This window comes from Gekko japonicus, unplaced genomic scaffold (assembly GCF_001447785.1).
Source record: "Gekko japonicus isolate JY-2015 unplaced genomic scaffold, Gekko_japonicus_V1.1 scaffold429, whole genome shotgun sequence".
Classification (NCBI taxonomy): domain Eukaryota; kingdom Metazoa; phylum Chordata; class Lepidosauria; order Squamata; family Gekkonidae; genus Gekko; species Gekko japonicus.
Genome location: NW_015161964.1, coordinates 323,179 through 344,333, shown reverse-complemented (window position 1 = coordinate 344,333; position 21,155 = coordinate 323,179). Strand labels below are relative to the sequence as shown.

Sequence of the window (21,155 nt, the reverse complement as noted above, 5' to 3'; positions counted from 1 at the left end):
ATATTAATCAACAATTCTACAGATATATTGAACTCTAAATATTTGTTGTTTATTTTAGGTATTTTGTATTAGGTACTTTGTATTCCAAAGAATCCTGGCTCCTTTTTGTCATAGAAGAATATCACTATGACAGACTGGTACTATAGGGTCTGGTTTGAAGAGAGGAGCTAGGTTAAAAAAATCAGTAAATTACAATCTTTCTGATCCAAATTCCATTGAAAATAATTGACCTTTATGCTTTATTGAATTTAGTAGTTAGGTAATTTTCCTGTGATTGCAGTGGCTAAATGAGTACTATGGAGCAGAGGTCCATCAGTGGCTATTAGCCACAAGGTATAGATAGGGACTCTGGGGCAAGTGATGCTCTGTCATCTTGGTGCTTGGGGGGGGGGTCAACAGTGGGAGGGCTTCTAATGTCCTGGCCCCACTGGTGGACCTCCTGATGGCACTGGTATTTCTGGCCACTGTGTGATACAGAGTGTTGGACTGGATGGGCCTTTGGCCCGATCCAACATTGGCATCTCTTATGTTCTTATGTTCTTATGTACTACATGTATGAACAGATGAGCAGGGACAGATTTTGGAGAGATCGCCCTGGGAAAGTGTCCTGTCTCTTGCCCTGGCACAGCTGGCCTGGTTCATCCTATCCCTAGTGGCACCTACCCTTCTCCTTGGGCTGGTGTTTGCTCTGCCAGGGGGGTGGCAGCCCTAGGTTATTGTGGTCCCAGTCAGTGGGTGGTCCCCAGGCCATCTTCCCAGTGGCTTTAACAGCCAATCCACCCCTGCAGGTGAAAGTTGGTTGACTGGTTATCAGAATATCTGTCATGGACCAGCCTCAGTGTGAGGTGCAGCCAGCCTCTGACTTGCTGCCTGAGCCCAGCCTGCGTGAGGACCAGTCTGACTTGCAGCCTGACCAGTCTGATTGGCAACTGGAGCTCAGTGTGAGTAAGTACTCCTCAGAAGTTGAGCCTGAGTCCAGCATGGCAAAAGATGACTTCATAGTAGAGGACACTCAGGAATTCCAGTCAGATAATACTGAGCCAGCTGAAGTCGGGGAGCAAGTACCTCCAGAGGCACTCACGACTCCCCCAGATTTTCCCCCCCTCATAGAAAGAAGAAGGGCTAAGATCAGAAGGCAATTGCAAGAACACAGAGTAAAAGATTAATGGCTCGTCGACAGCAACAAGATGAGTCATTACAGGAGCCCTGCTAACTTGCCAGCTGCAGATAAGACTAGTTAGGGAAAAGCTACATAAAGCTGGGTGTGAGTTGTTGCCAACTTGCGGAGGCAACACGTCACCTCACAGTGAATCCTGTGACCACAGCTCCTGACTCTGCTCTACTCCTGTGACTCTTGGACCAGTTTGACTCTGCTTTTGGACTCTTTCTGACTGTAACAACTGACCTTGGACTGTTTTGACTATGCTGTGAACATTCCTTTGACCTGCTCCTGCCTGTGTGACTTGGACTTGGACTTGGAGCCTGCGAGACCAGCTGGGCTATGACAGTATCAGACTCTTAAGATGATTAAACACAACTTCATAAAAGAATAGCAAGAAAGAGAAATTTAATTTATTTATAATTCTGTGCCTTGAACAACATATGAGGTAAAATGTATGCTAGGAATTAAGAGAAGGGTAGTATTATTATGAATGTTTTTATTTTTACGTTTATGGCCTGCTTTCCCATCCGTTAATGGATCTTCAGAACAGGTTATACTATTTAAATTGCTATAATTTTAAAACCACAATAAAATTGTAACAAATTGTAGGAGCCTGACATTACAGCATCTCATCAACATCATGGTTAATCACATTTAGTGTAAACCATAGTTCATTGAACTGACCATAATTGTAATAACAGATGACTGGTACTAACCAGAGACTTCTAGAGAAACACTGTTTTCTGCCACCAGTTAAGAGTCGACTGTAACTAGTGGTTGCCAGTCTACCAGCGCTTTCACATATGCTAAATAATGCATTCAATCCACTTCAGTGACCATTTGCAAGTGGATTTTGCCATTTCGCACAGTAAAATCCATTTGCAAAGTGCATTGAAAGTGAATTGAAAATGCATTATTTAGTGTGTGTGAAACTGTACTGCATCTCTGTGCCCTGGGGCCTGTGTTACCAATCACAAAGCTGTGTTTATTGATACAGACCAGGATTTACAAGGTGGTTTGTAACTAGCTAAGCATCATGATTTGTGCCTTTCCTCTTAACCAATGTTAGTGGGTGCAGCCAGGATTCAAATATCACTCTAAATCAGAGTTTAATCAAACTACAGTTTATCAGGGCATTTGAATTCAGAACTTGGCTGTGATCTCCCAACTAGTAGTGCAAGTGAACAGTAAAATAATTAATTAAGTAAGTAAACAAAAGGCCTTTGTTACATAAGAGTGGTTGTCCTAGCGTCTTACACATTTTAAAAACTTCAAAAGGTTCTGATTATGTGATTGAAGAACTACTAGCAGAACATTTTTTCCTTATAAATGTTAAATGTATTTATTTGATTTAGAACTTTTCTATGCTGCCTTTTCACCCAGTTCAGGGTCTCCAAGGCAGCAAACATTAAACCAAAAGCATTAAAACATTTCAGACATTAAAAAGCATTTAAAATACAAACAATTTTATATACAAATAAATTAATTAAAACATAATTAATTAAAATTAAATAAATAAAAACAAAAACACACGGACAGTTAGTGAGGGAACACCAAATGAAACAAACAAGTCTTCACCTGTTGGCAGAAGACAATGATAGAGGGACACAGCCTAATCTCCCTGGGGGAGGGACTTCCATAGTTTAGGAATCATGACCACAGAAGCAGATTAGGAGCCAGTGTAGATGTCACAAGTAATGGAGTAATATGGTCCCTATCACCCACTCTAGCCAATCGATCATTCACTACCTTTATTAGCATAGCCACACCCAAATAACAACCATCATTCATTAACTACAGCATTCAGATACATTTCTTGCCTTTTAGATGCAAGATGTAAAAATTTGTGCACAATTTCAATAATCACTGGATTTTGAGTGGATAACAGAAAAAGAATTTTCCCTTCATCAGTTGCCCTTCTTGATCTCGCAGCCAAGGTTCAATAAGTAAGGACTGAATATTAAGGTAAACATGTTCAGGGCTTTCTACTTCACGCAATCCACAAGCACAGAGCCTATTAGAGTATGGGATTTTTTGAATCTTGCATACAGTACTGCAGAAGGCAATACATTAAAGTGAGCTAACATATAAGCTCTACAATAATTTCGGACAGTTAAACAAGAAAATACCATGGGGAGAAATCCCCAACCTCATGGGTGAACAACTACCTTTAGCCAGGTTCCTTATATCAAGCATCTCAATATCTAGGAGTCTTTGTTTAATCAAGACATAGGCTGAGATTTCTGTCAAGGAAATAAATAATCAAGGCTAATCCCTATTGAACTAATTTTCTTTTCTATATTATTTAGCCATATGGATGAGTAGGAATCAGTCAGTATATGAAATAAAAGGCTATTATAATAGTTGTTCTTAAAATGGAGGTGTAGCCAGAATTTAATTGTTAAAATCCAAGCTTTCATCTTTAGAAGTCTTTAGTTACTTTCCAAGCAAATGGCCACATAAGTAACACACGATGGAAGACCAAGTGGATTGTATCCTTTCCACTTCCTTATCAAGGACCATGATCCAGATTGGGATTCCATAAAACAGTTTAGCACGGATCTTATGATTAAAAACTCTAATAGTTGCAGGGGTATATTGGTTACCCTTGGTGTAAAAAAACCACGAGTAATCGCAGGAACACTACTATTTACAGATTTTATCATTTCCTTTTTATGTGTAACCCACCTGGCACTATGGTGATATAGAACTCCTAAATATTTAAAGCTTTTGACCTGTTCAATCCAGTTACCTATTATGTTCCATTTTAAAGGTCTCCATGCTTTTTCAAAAGCCATGATTTTTTTGTTTTCTCAAAATTCAAGGTCAGTTTGTTTAATTCACAATTATCTAGAAAGTGAGATATTAACCATTTCAATCCTACTTATGTGAGAGTAGGTAGCACTGCATCATCAGCATATAACATGGCCCACTCTAGTCAGCATTCTAATCTCAGCACTCTGTACCAACTGTAGCTTCCACACAGTCTTCAAGGACTGCCCCACATAGAGTGCATTGCAGTAATCTAATCTAGAAGTTACTATGGCATGCACCACCATGGAAATATATTTTTGCACAGGAAGGGCTGCAGCTGGCTAACCAGTTGAAGTTAGTAAAAGGCACTCCTGGCCACATCTGCCACCTGCTTATCCAACAGAAGATCTGAGTCCAGAATGCACCCCCATCCAGAATGGATGACACCTTAAATCCTAATTCAGACATTCCTCTTACCAGTAGCATTTCTGTCTTTTTCAGATAAAGCTACAGTTCTCATAAAGCTAAAGACATATCCACTCAAGGCACTGGTTCAGAGTATATAGAACCAGAGAAACTATGAATAGCTGATTTGTTTCATCATGCCTGATCTCAGACAAAACTGTGAAGAATTAGGCAGATATTTAGTAGTATAATAGTATTACTGCCATCCAGCTACCTAGTCTTCTGTATTTGGTGGCCAATACATCAAATAAATCCCCATTCTGTAATGGTCTTCTCTAATATATTACATACTAATATTTGTTACCTCAAAGACAAGCACCACTGACTTATATAATCCTTTGTTCCAAGGTCTCATGCACATGGTTCCTGTGGTGTTTGGAATCTCAGATTTCATAAGTTTAGAGAAAAATAAAACTAGGACGCTGGCTTGTTCATCTGCTGTAAAAGATGAAAGTTGCCCCTGGTCACTGCTTTATTATTTATTTGTTTATTAGATTTCTAGTCTGCCCTTTCCCCAAGGCTGAGGGTGGATTACAATGATAAAACAACAATTGGATATAAAAGTACATAATATATAAGATCATAAAATCAGATACTGTTCATTCATAAACAATAAAATATAAAGAAATCAGTAAGTTCTAGGAGGATCAACACAACCAGATCAGAAGGCCTCCCTGAACAAGACTGACTTGCAAGTCCTACGGAACTTCAGAGGGTCCCACAGGGCTCAAACCTCATTTGGCAAGGCATTCCACCAGGATGGGGCAAAGGCGGAAAAGGCCCTTGGCCTTATGGTAGCTAAGCAGACCTCTCAGGGGCCTGGCACCACCAACAAGTTGCGCAATGATGAGTTCAGGGTACGAAGGGCATTGTAGTGAGAGAGCCAGTCCCTCAGATATGACAGTCCCAGATTGTTTAGGGCTTTAAAGTTGAGTTCCAGCACATTGAGCTTGATCTGGAAATATATAGGTAGCCAGTGGAGCTGCCACAGCACAGAATAGATATGTGCATCCCAGGTTACATCAGCCAACAATCTGGCGGCTGCATTCTGAATACCTGAAGCTTCTGAAGCAGCCTCAAGGGAAGCCCTTCATAGAGCAAATTACAGTAATCTAAGTGAGAGGTGACCTTGGCATGGATCACTGTAGGAAGGTCAGAACAAGACAGGTAGAGCACTAATTGGTAGGCTCACCGTAGATGGTAAAAGAGTCTGTGCAATGTTGGACACCTGTTTCTCTGTTGTGGAACAGCCAGACCCTGAAGACAGTTCTGATTCCTCTGATAAGGAACAACTGGATTCTATGCCTACCAGCTGACCAACCAGACAGATATCACAGCCTGCTGTGGACACACAGCCAGGAGGTAGTGAGGTGCAGGTTTCATCCCCCAGCCCTGAGCTAACAGTTCAGGGTTAGCCAGCTGTTCTATCTCCTCCAGGATCCCCAGGTCCACAAGAGCAATGCTGATGCAGGTGTAGAGTGGATTTACAGTCCAGACGAAGGTCGGCCTGCCTCCAAGCTCAACATCAGCTGACGGTTGCAGAGGAAAGGGGAAAATCACCAGAGAAGACGTGAAGCAGCTCTCGCAGGCAAGACATAGGGCTTGGAGCATAGAAGTTCTTCAGTGTGGCTTCAACATGTTTCCTTTGTACACCGATCTGCAGCTGTTCTGCTTTTCAGAAAACTGAGCTTGGCCTGCTCAGATAATGCTTGTGTAATTTACGGACCTTGTTTATTAAACTCTGGCATCCTGCCTCTGATAACCAACTCAAGTTATTTGCTAGAGGTAAAGTCATGAATGCTGGCACCTGCCTGAAGCAACATTATCAAATGAGAGCGAGGTATCCAATCATACCCTGAGACTACTGATGGAATCATCTGTGTACTGATGGCACCCCACTCCACAACCTCAGTGAGATCTGCCAGAGGGTACATATAGATGTTGAATAGCATCAGCAACAGGATTGCACCTGAGGAACACCATAAACAAGTAGCATACTAAGTGAACGCTTGCTGCCGACAACAGCCTTCTGTAGACCTCCCCACAGAAACAAGAAAAACCACTGAAGTGCAGTATCCTGTGTCCCCAGGGAGATGAGGTGGTTAATCAGTATCAGGTGGTCAACCATATCAAATGCTGCTAAAAGATCTAGTAAAATTAGCAGTGCTGACCCACCACGGTCCATTATTGAAAGTCATCAACCAGTGCCACAAGTGCAGTCTGAAGCCAGACTGCAATGAACCTAATGCTGAGGTTTCATCCAGGAATTCCTGGAGCTGCTCAGCTACTGCCCTCTCAATTGCCTTCCCCATAAAAGGCAAATTCTAGACTAGGTGATCCAGTTATCCAGTTATCCAGAGAAGGCTTCTTCAAAATAGGTCAGACTAGGCAGGGTCTCCTTTAAAGAGCTAGGAAAGTGGCCCTGAGAGAGAGACAAATTCACAATCTCAGGGGGCCCACTACCACATCACAGCAAGATTTAACCAGCCAGGGATCTTAAGGGGCACATCATTGGTTTGACAGCCACCAGTATCCTGTTCATATCCATCAGGGAGAGCGGGCAGAAGTCATCCAAGAGTGACCTATATAGGCTACGGAAGCCCTTGGTGCATTACCTGTATTACAAACAGGTGGCAATCTCTTGGCAGAGTTCCAAGATTTTATCTGCAAAATAGCTAAGAGGCTATCATTTTGGGGTTTCACATTAGGTGAAATCAGGGAGCGAACTGTTCTAAATAATTGTGCTGGACATATTCTAGCAGACATGATGGAGGCAGAGAAAGAAGATCTTTTCACCGCCTTCACCACCATCTCATAGGCCCTAAATTGGGCTCTATGCTGTGTTCTTGTCACTTTGTCCTGGGTCTATCACCAGATTCACTCAAGCCATCTAAGCAACCTTTTCATTTCTCTTCGCTCCAAGGTATACCATGGAGCTAAGAGAGAGGGAGGTTGTAGAGGGTGTCGGGGAACAATGGCATCAATGGTCCAAAGACTGACAAACCAGTCCTTAGCTGGAGCATAGAGGGAATTGCCAACAGAGCCTGGACCTAGAACCCACAGAGCATTCTGGAAACCCGTTGGATCCATACGTCTCTGCAGTTGGGCATAAAAAAGCCCTTCAAGCAGAGGGGAGTCACAATTCTCAACTTGGCCTTAAGGAGGTAATGATCCATCCATGGCACCAGTTCTCCATGAACCATGGTTGCCATATCAATCCCTGCACAGAAAATCAAATCCAGTGTATGGCCTGCTTTGTGTGTGGGAACCGAAACAAACTGGGAGAATCCCAATGCTGCCATGGCAGATGTGAATTCTGAGGCCAAACCCAATACAGCGTTATCAGTGTGGACATTGAGATCCCCAGGTGCTATCAGCTGAGAGAAATGCAGTGCCCACTCTGAGATCACCTCAGTCAGCCTCAGCAGGGTATCTGCTGGTGCGCTGGGCGGATGATACACCAGCAAGATAGCCAAACGCTCCCTGGTTTCCCACACCAGGCAAATGAACTCAGTGCCAGCAATCTCTTGTACTCCAAAAGGAGAAACAATCTCAAATGAGAACTGCAGCACCACCTCCTCGTCTCCCAGTTTGTGACTGATGAAGAACTGCATTCCCTGGATAGGTTAGCTGAGACAGAAAAACTGAACCATCCTCCCCCAACCAGGTCTCGGTCAGACAAGCCAGATCAAAGCTGCCATCCAATATAACATCATGGATAGTGGCAATCTTATACTTTATTGATCTGGCATTGCATAACATTAGTGACAAAGTGGGAGATACTCCAGAACTGTGTACACCATCATGTCTAGGGATGGGACGGAGGTTAGAATTCCAAGCATAACTGTATCTCTGAAACCTTCTGTAACTTTCCCCCTTCCACCATCATACCTCCCAGTCCCCAGTAAGGTTGGTATGCAGGACCCCCCTGAAGCCATATTAGATAGCTGAGACAGGGGAGCATATGTAGTAATAGATGGGAAAGCTGCCACCCCTCCTCCATCTCAGCTGGGAGGAAAGGCTGCCATCTATTTATCTAATATTTTATTTATTTACTTACTTTCTATCCCACCTTTCACCCCAATGGGAATTCAAAGCAGCTCACTCAGTTCTTCTGTCTTCCATGTTATCCTCACAACAAACCTGTGGGGTAGGTTAGGCTGAGCGTGTGTGACTGGCCCAAGGTCACCCAGCAAGTTTCCATGGCACAGGTGAGATTCAAACCTGGATTTCCCAGATCCTAGTCTGACAATTTAACCACTACACCAGGCTGCCTTGGGTCCAGCAGCATTCCCAAGCTACGAACCTGCTCCTTTAGGAGGAGAAGTGCAACTCATCTAGAACAGGAGACATCTCGGTTCCTGGGAAGTCCTCCCTGCTAGTAGCAGCTCTGTTTTGTTGGGATTAAGTTTCGGCTTGTTAGCCCTTATCCATCCCAAAACTGCATCTAGGCACTTGTTCACAGTTTCCACAGCCTCCTTGGGATCTGCTGGAAACACAACATAGAGCAGATGTGTCAGCCCCAATCTCTGGGTGACCTCGCTCAGTAGCTTCATGTAGGTGTTTAAAAGATGTTTTAAAAACTAAGTAATGATACTCCATCTGTATGGCATGTAGATGCCTATGAAAATATCTGATCATACACAACAGATGCTACAAATATTCCCATTTATACTATGAATTACGGGGTTCAGAATATACCTTTCTTTTGAAGTGATATTTCTGCTTGTTCTGCAGCAGTGGACAAAATATATAACTTGCAGAAAGAGTTAAGAAGGTGATTTTTAAAAATTCTTTACCAATAATTCAGTTTTGTCCATTATATAAACACACAAAAACTTGAAATTCAGAAGAAAGTTATTAAAATTATTGAAAATTATTAGATGCTTGGAAAATCTGCGCACTGAGATTATTCAGATAGACATGCACACAAATGAATATTTGTTCCTCCTTCAGTTTGTGAAGAGGAGTTGTACCAAAGGGAGTCATTGCGTTTTAAAATGTTCAGAAAATAAATTCATTGCATAACATCCTAGCATATCATTAAAGCAAAGAGAATGGAAAGAATCACTATATGAATGAGTTTTGCATTGATAAGAATGGATAACTTTTCTTAAGGAATATTAAACCCTCATGCTTCAATGCATAAGACAACTGCTAACTGATGGAGGTTAAGTGCAGTCTATCCCTGGTGTGACATTTATTCCATAAATGTCAACTACAAAGTTTCTTGCACCTTCCTTGAAAACATCTGGGTACTGTATGCTTTTAGACTTACCTGATATCTCACTTGCTTTTGGATGTAGTTCTTTTTGAGATGTAATTTCCATATATTTTATCTAAGCACAGTTTTAGCTTTTTTGTAAAGCAAGTCTGAGAAAAATACAAGACATATCTAATTCAGTTTCACAAGGAAAAAAGGAAAACCAGATAGGCATTTTCTAAGAGAGGCTGCTCAGTTCTCCATTTTCATTTCAGCACCTCTTAACTTTCTGCCAGCAACAGGTTTCCTGATCTGATTGTTCACAGGCTACTATGTGAATGTAATGAGCAATGAAGGACTAGGACATGTTTCACATTACTAATTTGGTTTTCTTTCAAAGGAAGTCATTACGATTTATAGGTTTTTATTTTTTTTTAAATCAAATTGTGATGAGAGTGATTTCCTTCTTTAAAATTTCCTTTCTTCAACATATTTTAAGATTGAAGGGACCTTCTTGGGAGCATATAATTTTTCATTGGCTAATGCTTTACTTGTACTAGCCAGTGACAGCAATATGCCGACCTCTCCTAAGGAGCAAGTCTCTCTTAGTGTGTGTGTGTGTGTGTGTGTGTGTGTGTGTGTGTGTGTGTGTAACACATGTCTGTTACACAGATCCTGGGGAGCACAGGAGAGATGGGGGAAGATTCTGGAATTTGTTCATTTATATAATTATAAAAATTTATTTTCGACAGATTTCACTCACACCGTTTTCCACATCAGACTGAAGATAGTGACATGATCTAAGCGTAGGCTTTAATACAGCAGGAGAATGCATTGGTATAGGCCAGGGGTGGCCAAACTGCAGATCGGGAGCCACTTGTGGCTCTTTCACACGTATTGTGAAAGGGCAGCTGGTGAAGCAATGGGGAGGCATATTTTTTCTCCTTCCCTCCCATCTATTTGCTTTCTTTGTTTCTCTCTTTCTTTCCACCTCTCTCTTTTTCTCTCTCTCTTAGACAGATATCATTAGCAACCAAATAAATATCATTGGACAAATAAATATCATTATCAATATCTGTTTTCACCCCTTTTTATTTTTGGCAGTTTCATTTAATGTTAATAAAAAGCAAATTTGCATATTTTTAAAAATAAAAACATGTGTGAAATATTTGTTCATGTCTTGCGGCTCTCCAGCATCTGAGGTTTATTGTATGTGGCTTGGCTCTAACGTAGCGAGTTTGGCCACCCCTGGTCTAGATGATATTGTGTAACATTTAATGTGGACTACCTATGCTCATAAATGACTATGCTTGTGCAGAGCATCTACTGTGAAAAGGAGGTGAACAGATTCTGTGAGCAGGACTACTTGAATATATACATTTACTTCCATAGTTTCTAATTCATATAAAAAAGTTATATATTGTAGCCTGCTACATGCAGAACCTGCCTACGCATATCACCATATGTGAAATATCCTACAAAAATCCCACTTTCCATTTCCCAAAGCTGTATGATATAAAACTGGTAAAAGTTAGAGTGACCAGAAGCCTCCGTAACAGTATAAGGGCAAGGCTAACTCAAATTTAACTGGCAGTAGAAAGTATGGCAGGAAGGATCAGATGCTAAAGAAAAGTTTATCTTTTGAATGTTCACTTTTATATTACTTCCCCTCACTAAGCATTTTATCTATTTATTCTACAAAATGTATATCCCTCCTTTCTGCTTTCATAAAGGCCACCAAAGCAGTTAACAAATTTAAAAATATGCATAATACAATCACATCTTAAAAACCATTGAAACCAATAAAACACATCATTAAAACAATTAAAATGAGAGCTCAACTAAACATACGGAAACTTTAAAAACAACAATTAAAATGTTGGGCTGGAAGAGGGATCATTGCGACAACACCCAGTGAAACAAAGAAGAGTTCACCCATTGGTTGAAAATAGCAAGAGAGCCAAGTCTCCCTGGAGAGATACCTCCAGAGTTTTGATGCCATAACTGATAAGGCCCTCTCCTAGGTTGCCACCCACAGTCTCAGAAGGCAAGGGCACTTGAAGCAGGCTTTGGAAGATGACCACAGTGGTTGGGTAGGTTCATAAGTGAGTAAGCTCTCTTTCAAGTGTGTAGGTCTCAAACCATGTAGGGCTTTAAATGTCAACATCAACACCTGGAAACCAACTGGGGGCTAGTGTAGATGGGCTAAGACTAGAGTGATATGATATTTATGACCCAGTCCAGTCAACATCCTGGTTGCAACATTCTGCACCAGTTGACGTTTCTGAGTAATTTTCAAGGGTGGCTCTATTTTTATTTTTATTTTTTTATTTTTTTTATTTTGGATTTATATCCCGCCCTTCCAAACAGCTCAGAGCACATAGCAGTAATCTAATCTAGATATAACTAGGGCATGCACCACAGTGGTCAGATCTTTCCTGCCCAGGAAAGGCTGCAGCTGGCTAACCAGTTGATGTTGGTAAATGGCACCACTGGCCACAGCTGCCCCCCGCTTATCCAGCAGTAGGCCAGGATCCAAGAATAATCCAAGACTATGGACCTGTTCCTTCAAGGGGAGTGCAGCCTAGGGATGCCAGGAGGCCTCCCTGTCACTATCTGCCTGGCACCTGTCTGGAGGAATTGGAGGGAGAAAGGAAGGCACACAGGTATTGCACCAGCACACTTTCATTACTTTTGGTAAAAAAAACCTGAGAGTGACATAGGGGATGCTCTGGCATGAAGTAGCATAAGCACACTGGGCCCTGCCCCCCCTGATTCCTCCTGGAATTGCCAGCTGTGGTCTGGCAACCATCCAGAACAGTTAAATCCCAGTACAGGTCCACTCCAAAACTGCATCCTGGCACTGGTTCAGAATATACAGAACAAGAAAAAACTGTGAAGAGTTTTTGTTTCATTATACCTAATCTCAGACAAAGCTGTGAAGAATTAGGCAGATATTTAGTAGAGTAATAGAAGCTGCTGCTATCCAGCTGCATGCTCTTGTGTACTGGGTGACCAATACACCAAATAAATCCCTCTTCTGTAAGGGTCTTCTGCACTATATTGCATATTTGTTACTCCAAAGACAGGCAACACTGGTTTATATAATCCTTTGTTCCAAGCTCTCAGACACATGGTTCCTGTGGTGTTTGGAAGCTCGGATTTCATAGGTTTGCAGAAACTTTAAACTAGGGCATATATTAACAATTTTCTCCTTTCTCCACATCAAAGTTTCCCAGAAATAGAAGGCAATTGGCTGGGGACTCTGTTGTTCTAAGCTGTTTCTGAAAAAGTGAAGATAAACACTAGCAGGCTACCTTCAGTCCCCAAAAGAAACATGTCTCATTGAAGTTAAAAGGAAGTTTATGCTTAAAAGAAAAAATTGAATGACAGAGAAGTTGGAGGCTAGGGGTGGGGAATCATTAGAGCAGCCTTAGCAAATTAAGGAACATTCATACATAGGGCCAAGTCTGATGTGGAAAATTTCTGGAGATTTGGGGAAGGTGCCTAGAGGTTGAGTCTGAGGAGGGAGCTCATTGGGTATGTAGTGCCATGTTCTGGGATGTCATATCCGGGTCAAAGGTCAATCCCTCCAACTCCTTCTCTTTCTCTGAGGTCTATTAGTACTGCCACAGTTCAAATTTTAAATTTACATTTTCTGACTTTTATTACTTCTCCTGCCTTTTTGTCCCAATATGTAGGCTTGTGCATGTGTTCTAAATATCATACTAACCCTTTTGGGTCTAAATATTTGTGCCATTATAACTGCCTGCTATCCAATTATGTTCTACTCAACCTATTTATTTTATTTATGGTCAGCCTTTCTCACTGAGATTTAAGGCAGATTATGTGAATCAACTGGATTAAACACCTAATAAGCAATGTAATAGGACTGGGATTGCAGAATTCTCAAACAAAGCAGAAAACTAAACAAAACCTAAGTATTAAACATGACATGTGAATCAATCAGTAAATGATATTACATAAGCAGAAATACAATGCACTGAGAACAAGCAAGGTAATGCATACAACAACAGATTACATGCCATACACAGTAGTAAAGTCCACAGACCCATTCCTTTCATTGAAACATCTTGAGAACCATTCCATTACAATACAGCCCTATCACCTTTATAAAAATGTCTTCCTGAACAATTCTGTTTTACATAGTTTGTGGAATGCTAGAAGTATGGCCGCCTTCCTGACCTCCTCAGGGCATTGCACAAAGTAGGGGCCACTACACAGAACACTAATGTATGGGCCATTATTGACTTGGCCCATATGCAGGGTGACATCTGCAGAAGGCACTGCTCAAATGAGGAAAGTTGTCATGGTGGAGGAGAGGTGGTCCAGCATATTTGAGTCCAAGGCCCTGAAAGGCTTTCTGTATGATGGCCAGCACCTTGAATTGAGATCAATTTTTAAGAATCAGAATTTCAGTTATACCACTGCCTTTCTCCCCAGCTAGGGACCCAAAGTGGCTTATACTGTTCTCATCTGTTTTATCCTCACAACAACCCTGTGAGGTAGGTTGGACTGAGTGTGTGTGACTGGCCCAAGGTCAGCCAGTAAGCTTCCACAGCAGAGTGGGGATTTGAACTGTGCGTCCCAGATCCTAGGCCAGCTCTCTAACCACTACACCATGCTGGCTCTCCTTCAAGGTTACCCCCCCCCCAGTAATAAGGATAAAAATCCACTGCATAGGACCTATAGGAGGACACCAGCCAACAATAGTCCCAGGCCTCTCTCAATCCTACCCAGCCTGTGGCTGTATAGGCAATAATCAGTTTCTCCCATGGTATACCAGAGGACAACCAACTCAACGATTTCAGTTTCTTTGCCCTGTGAAACTGCCATCTCCTTCAGGGGAACTGATCTCTGTAGTATGGAGGTCAGTTGTGATAGTAGGCAAACTACAGACCCACCTTGAGGCTGGCAGCCCTAGCAGCACCTTATCTTTCCCTGCCAGTGGTGTCTATAATTATGAATATAGGTTAGCAGTCCTTCTTTTAGAACTAACTTTAAAAAAAATGCTTCTAGAATGAATTCTGGAGCTAAGGTGATGCTTTAGAAACGGCCCTTTCTGTTGCAGCCACCTGCTGTATTTCAAATAATTGGGGGCATGCAGATATGAGGTTCTGGTAATGGTGTTAATGCTCGTACAAGTCTTATGTGAGAAGATGATCCCTGAGATGTGGTGTCCTCAACTATGTAGGGCTTCAAGAATGTAACCTGCATCTTGAATTGAGCCTGAAACTAATTGGCAACCAGTGTAGATTGCACAAAAGGGGGGTAATATGCTCCTGGCAGTTTATTCCTACCAGCATTCTGGCAGCTGCATTTTGGACCAGCTGCAATTTCTGACCACTCTTCAAAGGAAGCCCTACATAGATTGTGTTACAGTAGTCCAGTCTCAATGTCCTTATGCATTGAGTAGTCCAGTAGTCTAGTCTCAGCGTCCGTACTCATAGCCAAATCTCTCCTGCCAAGAAAGGGTTTCAGCTGGTAAATCAGCAGAAGGTATCTAAAGGTATCCTGGCCACAGCTACCATCCATGAGCAGCCCCATGTTGCAAACACTCCCGTGCTGCAAACTTGGGGAAGTGCAGTCCCGTTCAACAAAGGTGCAACACCAGTCCCAGAATCTGTCATGTTTCCAAGCCAAAGTACTTTTATATTGTCTAGAGGGGTAAAAAATGCCATTAATGATATGTATTGCCTTGATTTTTGTTGTTGAATTTTTGTTTGTGTTTCATTATTTATTCACAAGTGTAAAGGTAATTGATAATCATAGAATCCTGTAAGTGCTGTAATTTAAAGCAGGCCCTACTTAACACAGAAGTACAAAACACTGTACAGGTATATTTAGATGGAAGTTAATCTGTCAGAAATTATTGAATCCTATGTGCATGGTGATTGGAAGGGGACTAGGTGAGTGGAAACAGAAAGGGCAGCTGGGAGAAGTATGATCATGTCTTCCACACCTCCATTTTAAAAAGTGGCTTGCTGGGCACAATCTATCTCACCCATCAGGAAAGTCTCCTTGGATTAAACCCAATTATCTTTAAGAACAGAGCAGTCTGCTGCTATCCTGCCACTCAGCTGCTGGGATGGAAGCATGTCGAAAGTGTTTGAAAAGACACTTCTAAACTATCCTTACCTCTGACCCTCAAATGGCTACTCGTCCAGGGGTGGGGGTTTAGGGGCTATACAAAATTGTGACGTGGATTTTCCAACTCTTTATTTCTCTTGTAATGATAGGAGAAAGTTGCACTTTTAGTGGAGAATTACAAATGCGAGGGGTGCTTTGCCCACCACTGATTTTCTGTTATATTACTCCCATCAATAATCCCCCCTCCAATCTAGGCTCTAAAACAAGAAATGAGACAGGATAGGAAAGAAAACGGCCTGGGGGAGATTTGTTGTACATGGGGAAGATTAAGCATCTCTCCCACATACCATTCCCGTCCTGCAAATAATCTTCCCCTGACACCCCATGTTCCGATTATCTCACCAAACATGGACTTGGAACCATATTTTTGCCAAAATAACATCTAGTTCTGCCTGGAAGAAGAGAATGAAATAAATTCCTAGGTGGCTCATTCCTGAATCCAGTACTTGGGAAACCAACAAAGTGCCTCTTCAGTGCATCAGTCATCGTCCCTGCCCTTCTCATGTTTTTCTCTAGATGGTAGTTTTTGAAGGTCTAGTACTGCCAAGAAGTGTTGCAGTGCTGATCAAACCCCACTAAATCAGCAAGTGTGTTATGTACCATACTATATCCTAGAAAGCTTTTTTTTCTCCTTGGAACTCTGACGTACTAGGGCAGGGTTATAAAGCACAATCTTTTCCAGATTATCCATCATCATTGGTGGTGGTGGCAGTATTGTTTTTAGTACTGAGATTCTCAATAAACCCACATTTAGTAACAAAATTCAATTTAATGTCAAATGAATGCACACATTTGCATTTTCAGTAGGGTATGGATTAACAATGACCTGAATCATTCTGTGAAACTTTAATATTGGTTCTGAATGCAGAAAAGGCATGAAACATGCAGATGGCCATGGTTGTTAATGGCTTGTTTTAGCTAGGAGCTATAAAATCATCCAAAGGCTCTGTCGGTGTTGGAATAATAATTTACCTAGACAATTACCACATGGTGGAATTTTTTGCAGCTCTAATTCAGTGTTATTAATAATGAATAAAATTGCAATTTTCTCAGGTTGCTGGGAGCAATGGGGAATTATTTCAATGAATATTTCAGCACATTATTTTAATCATAGTTCCACAAAATTCAAGTGGGCAATATTTTATACTTCTAAGTTTAGTCTGCTAAGGGACCATAGTCATTAAATTGCAAACTATTTGCTCTTAGGTCCATTCTATGATTTACAATCCTTTTTAAAAACACTGTAAAAGAAAGCAAGCTGTGTCATTAATACTTGTAATTTGATGCTGCGTTTGTTAATGGGCTCTCTCTGATTAATGTTTAGTGGTAAAGAGAGCATTTTGAGACATGGAGGCTGAATCTTTAAATGCTTGACTGCAACTAAGGAAGTATGAGAATGGCACACATTTTCATAGTATAAATGTTTGTTCTGTTTTCCTTATATTAACTCAAACAAACAAATGTCTTATAGAATCACTCTGTAATGAAAGACACAAGCTGCATTCAGATATAACAATAAACCATGGGTTGCTATTACAAGAATGAGGGTTAAATTGCTTGATCTTGTGTGCTTTCCTTCCCTCACCTCCCATGTATGAGTCAGAAATGGAAGATTTCCATGTTCCCAACAAACACGGGACAAAATTGTAAATTGCGGCTTGTTGGTAAAGTGGAAGTTTTCAGTTCCATATGAGCGGAGAAAGTGGGAGCATGCAAGCTTGTGGACTTTCTGTAATGATGAGCCATGGTTTGTGATGGTTCTGAATGCAGCCAATGACTCCATGTGCCAGTTTGAGAGACACTAATCTTTGTGGGATTTTTTCCTTAGCCAACTACATGATTTCTGGCGGTTAGATTATTGGGAAGATGATCTGCGCCGACGGAGGCGGTTTGTTCGCAATGCTTTTGGCTCCACCCACTCAGATGCCTTGCTCAAAACTGCTGTGGAATACGGTCAGTACTTATGTATGCTCACTGTCTAAAGGGGGGAGTTGTTTGTATTATACTTATGGGAATCATCCAATATTTTTATTTCCTTCTTGTATGTCAGCGCTTTCTTGTCCTTGCATTGTAGTCATAAATAGCTGGGCACCGCTCTTGCGGTGTACTTAGGGTTAGAGATCCAAAACTTCCCCAGAGCTACTGCATTGTATAAAAACAAGGGTTGTGGACACTGTATTCAAATTAAATAAAGATTGTGAGTACAGTGGAAATCCACTCAGCAATGGAAGAGGTGAGAATCTTTTGTGGCTGCAGCATCCCAAAGAGAATTTTCTGTGAAGGTTACTATAAAGGGAGCTTCCTGTTAGGCAATACATCAACAATGGTGAGCATAGCAAGGGAGAATATGGAGGACTTGGGAGGTGTTATTCTGGAAGAAGTGGAATAGAATGGATAGACTACAAATAACTCCATATGCAGTTTGGTTTATTTGGACCAATTGCACTGGTGATGAGAAGTATGACTGCTGAAGAAGAGACCATTTTCTAGTCCTAGGAAGAAGAAAATGGCAGAGACAGGCCAGGATGGAAAAATAGAATTGTTCAGGATCCCTAGAAAGTAAGGCTAAGTTTATCCTGTATCTGCCAGTTAAATACCTCTAATATATATGATGGCACTGATGTGAGTTGTAATATTTTTTCTCTACAATGTACTATTTATAAAGTAATGCACATTTTCCCACCTGTGTTTTGAAACAGCACTCCATGAGATTAGTGGTCCTTTGCAGATTTTTCAGTATCCTATGTTACAACTCATTTCATTTACTTCACTAGACGTCTTTAGGTAGAACCTGTGAATACCAGTGAAGCTTTTGCTTTGATACTGATGAATTATTAAAGAAATTTACGTTTTTTAAGGATTTTTATTATTTTATGATGATATTTGTCTGCACTGCTTGAAGTGATTGCTCTCTTTACAGAACGGCAGCATCGGCATATTCTTGCTCCTAAGGAGCTTGTAGTCAGCCTCTGAGCAAGGGCAGAAGTAGTAGGGATGTTAGGGAAGACAAAGCTATGCAGTTACGTACCACAGTGTGCTTAGTGAGTACCAGGTGTCCTAAAACAGAGAGGGGAGTCCTGAACTGGGAAATTGTGGAATTAAAAAATAATTGAAAATGCAAGACGGCCATCCTCTAGCATAATAAGGAAACTTTTATGATTTGATGATTGTACAAAAGAAACGTGTAATGGATGCCTGTGGGGGGGATTGTAGAATGTCTTATTATTGGTTATATTTGAAATCACAGTAGAATGAAGTTTTCATTTTACAGTACGAAAGCATTTGGTATCAAAATTAATGTCAACATTCTGAAGGAATTTAAAACAGCTTGTGCTGAGATTAAACCCCACAAATTTTACCTTGATGTACTTTTTTCAAGGCTTGTGCTTATGGATTTTAATATTAAAACTTTTTAGTTGACCCTACTCCATAAGAAAACATCCTTAACACCAATGTTATTTTTATGCCTCTTGGTGATACTAATGAGTTGCATAATTTATGAGGTTGTCATGTAAAAAGGATTTGGTGCAGTTTGATGTATTTTCAGCCTCTGGTGCTGGAATGTGATTAATAAAGAGCTGGAGGCACAGATTCCCCCCCCCCCCCATAGGGCTTAACTTTCATTAGGGATTTTTCATCAATGTTGTTTTGATTTTTTTTAAAATATCCAACTAGCAAAATAACAAAATTATTCTTAATTTTAAGAATAAAAATTACTTGTGAATAATCTGGTGACTTTTGTTTGAAAGGGTCTTTTAGTTATAGTCACTGATTCATTGATCTGAAATATCTTCGAAGTGAAAAATGGTGGAGAAAGTGAAAGGCTGTAAAGGCTTTGAAAATCTTATCTCCAGTTTTAGTATCATAAATACTACTCTACATATCCATATAATAGTGGGAAATGCCTTAGCAGTTTTTGTTATCTGCATTGACTGTCAGTTATCATTTAGGGTGTCTGTGCATAAACATTTTAGCAAAGGAATGTTTAGGCAAAGCCTAAGTCAGCAAGCTCCTCTGTGTCTACGATCAAAGGCATCAGCTTAAATAGGTCTGATCAGGCATTGCAGACGAGGGCAGGCAGCTTCAGCCGAGCAAAAAACACAGAGCAAAGATGACAAAATTAATCAGTCATTTCTTTGGCAATAAATAATAAGATATGCTGAGGTCTGCAGATGAGAGAATTTCTAGGTTCCTTGGAGATGTGCCTGCTTAACACCTGATTTATCTAAGCTTGTGCAGCCATCAAGCTATGACCTTGATGCAGAAAAGAGCACTCTATATAGACTTAAATCAGTATTGATAGTGAATACACGTATACAGTTACAATATGATGTTCACCATCATCAAGGAACAGGAAAGTCTTGGAAAGTGGGGATATATCTGTGACTTTTGCACTTGTTTCCAAGAGGGTGTGTCAGATGCTAGCTAATGATATGAAGTACAAAAATGATTGTGAAGGTTATTCAGAAGACTTGACGGCCTGTATGCTACAAAGCATAAAAAATATTTTGATTGTGCTATTTAAAATAAGGCATTTAATGTATAGAGCAAATAGTCATTCTGATCCATAAAAGGAGGTGTTTATATAGTTTAATATATGGAGCACTGCATTTCTGTGCAGTTATCCATAAGGCTGAACTGGAGTTACAAGTGGCTGCATATTTTTGCTGTACTTCAGCAAAAAAAAACTCTAGTGCAAGGCGTCTCATATGGGAGGGGTAGCTACCACAAACTTCTCTGTAGCTTGTTCAAGCATTGTATGATGATCTCAGCGGTCACCAAGGGTCATTTCCTGTGGGAGCGCACAGGAGCAGAGCTCCGGCAGTAAGGAGCCCAGGGGGCGGGCACATGCAACAAGCCCCACCCCCTGCTCCCAGCAGCCCTCAGTCGGGCCATGAGGAGCAAGAAGCAGCCAGGTAAGTTGCAGAGCCCCCCCTGGCCCGCCTTCAAGTACAAGCTCTCCCTCCTCTGTGAGATCTGTGCATTCCCCCTCCCCAATAGCTAGCAATCCAAAACAGTTCAGTGGAGCCTGAGCTGTGGGTATTGCCTTCTGACACACTTCCGGTGATGTCAGGGGGTGTGGCATATGCAAATATGTTGTGCTAATAAGTTATGGTAATGAGCTCCTGCACCTCTTTTGCTACGAAATGACCCCTGGCGGTCACAACGGAATACGAGTGCATAGACAGTATGTGGTAGTGGTTAGAGTGTCAGACTAAGACTAGGGAGACAGATGTTCAGATTCCCACTCTGTCAGGTGGCTCACTAAGTGACCTTGTGATGAGATCATGTTAGATGCCCTGAGCTTCTTGGAGGTAGGGCAGGGGAAAATAAATAAATAAATGACCCTGGCCAGTTATTGTCCCAGTTCCCTGGTCCGAGGATGGGACCCCCCACCGC

The 21,155-nt window shown here is 41.3% G+C and overlaps 1 protein-coding gene across 1 annotated transcript in view; it reads left to right on the top strand.

Moving 5' to 3' along the window:
• Positions 1-21,155, top strand: part of LOC107126110 (neurobeachin-like) — a 600,691-nt gene that overhangs the window by 316,453 nt on the left and 263,083 nt on the right. The window contains 1 exon segment of the mRNA XM_015429619.1: positions 17,584-17,708. Coding sequence (XP_015285105.1) covers positions 17,584-17,708 — 125 coding nt within the window.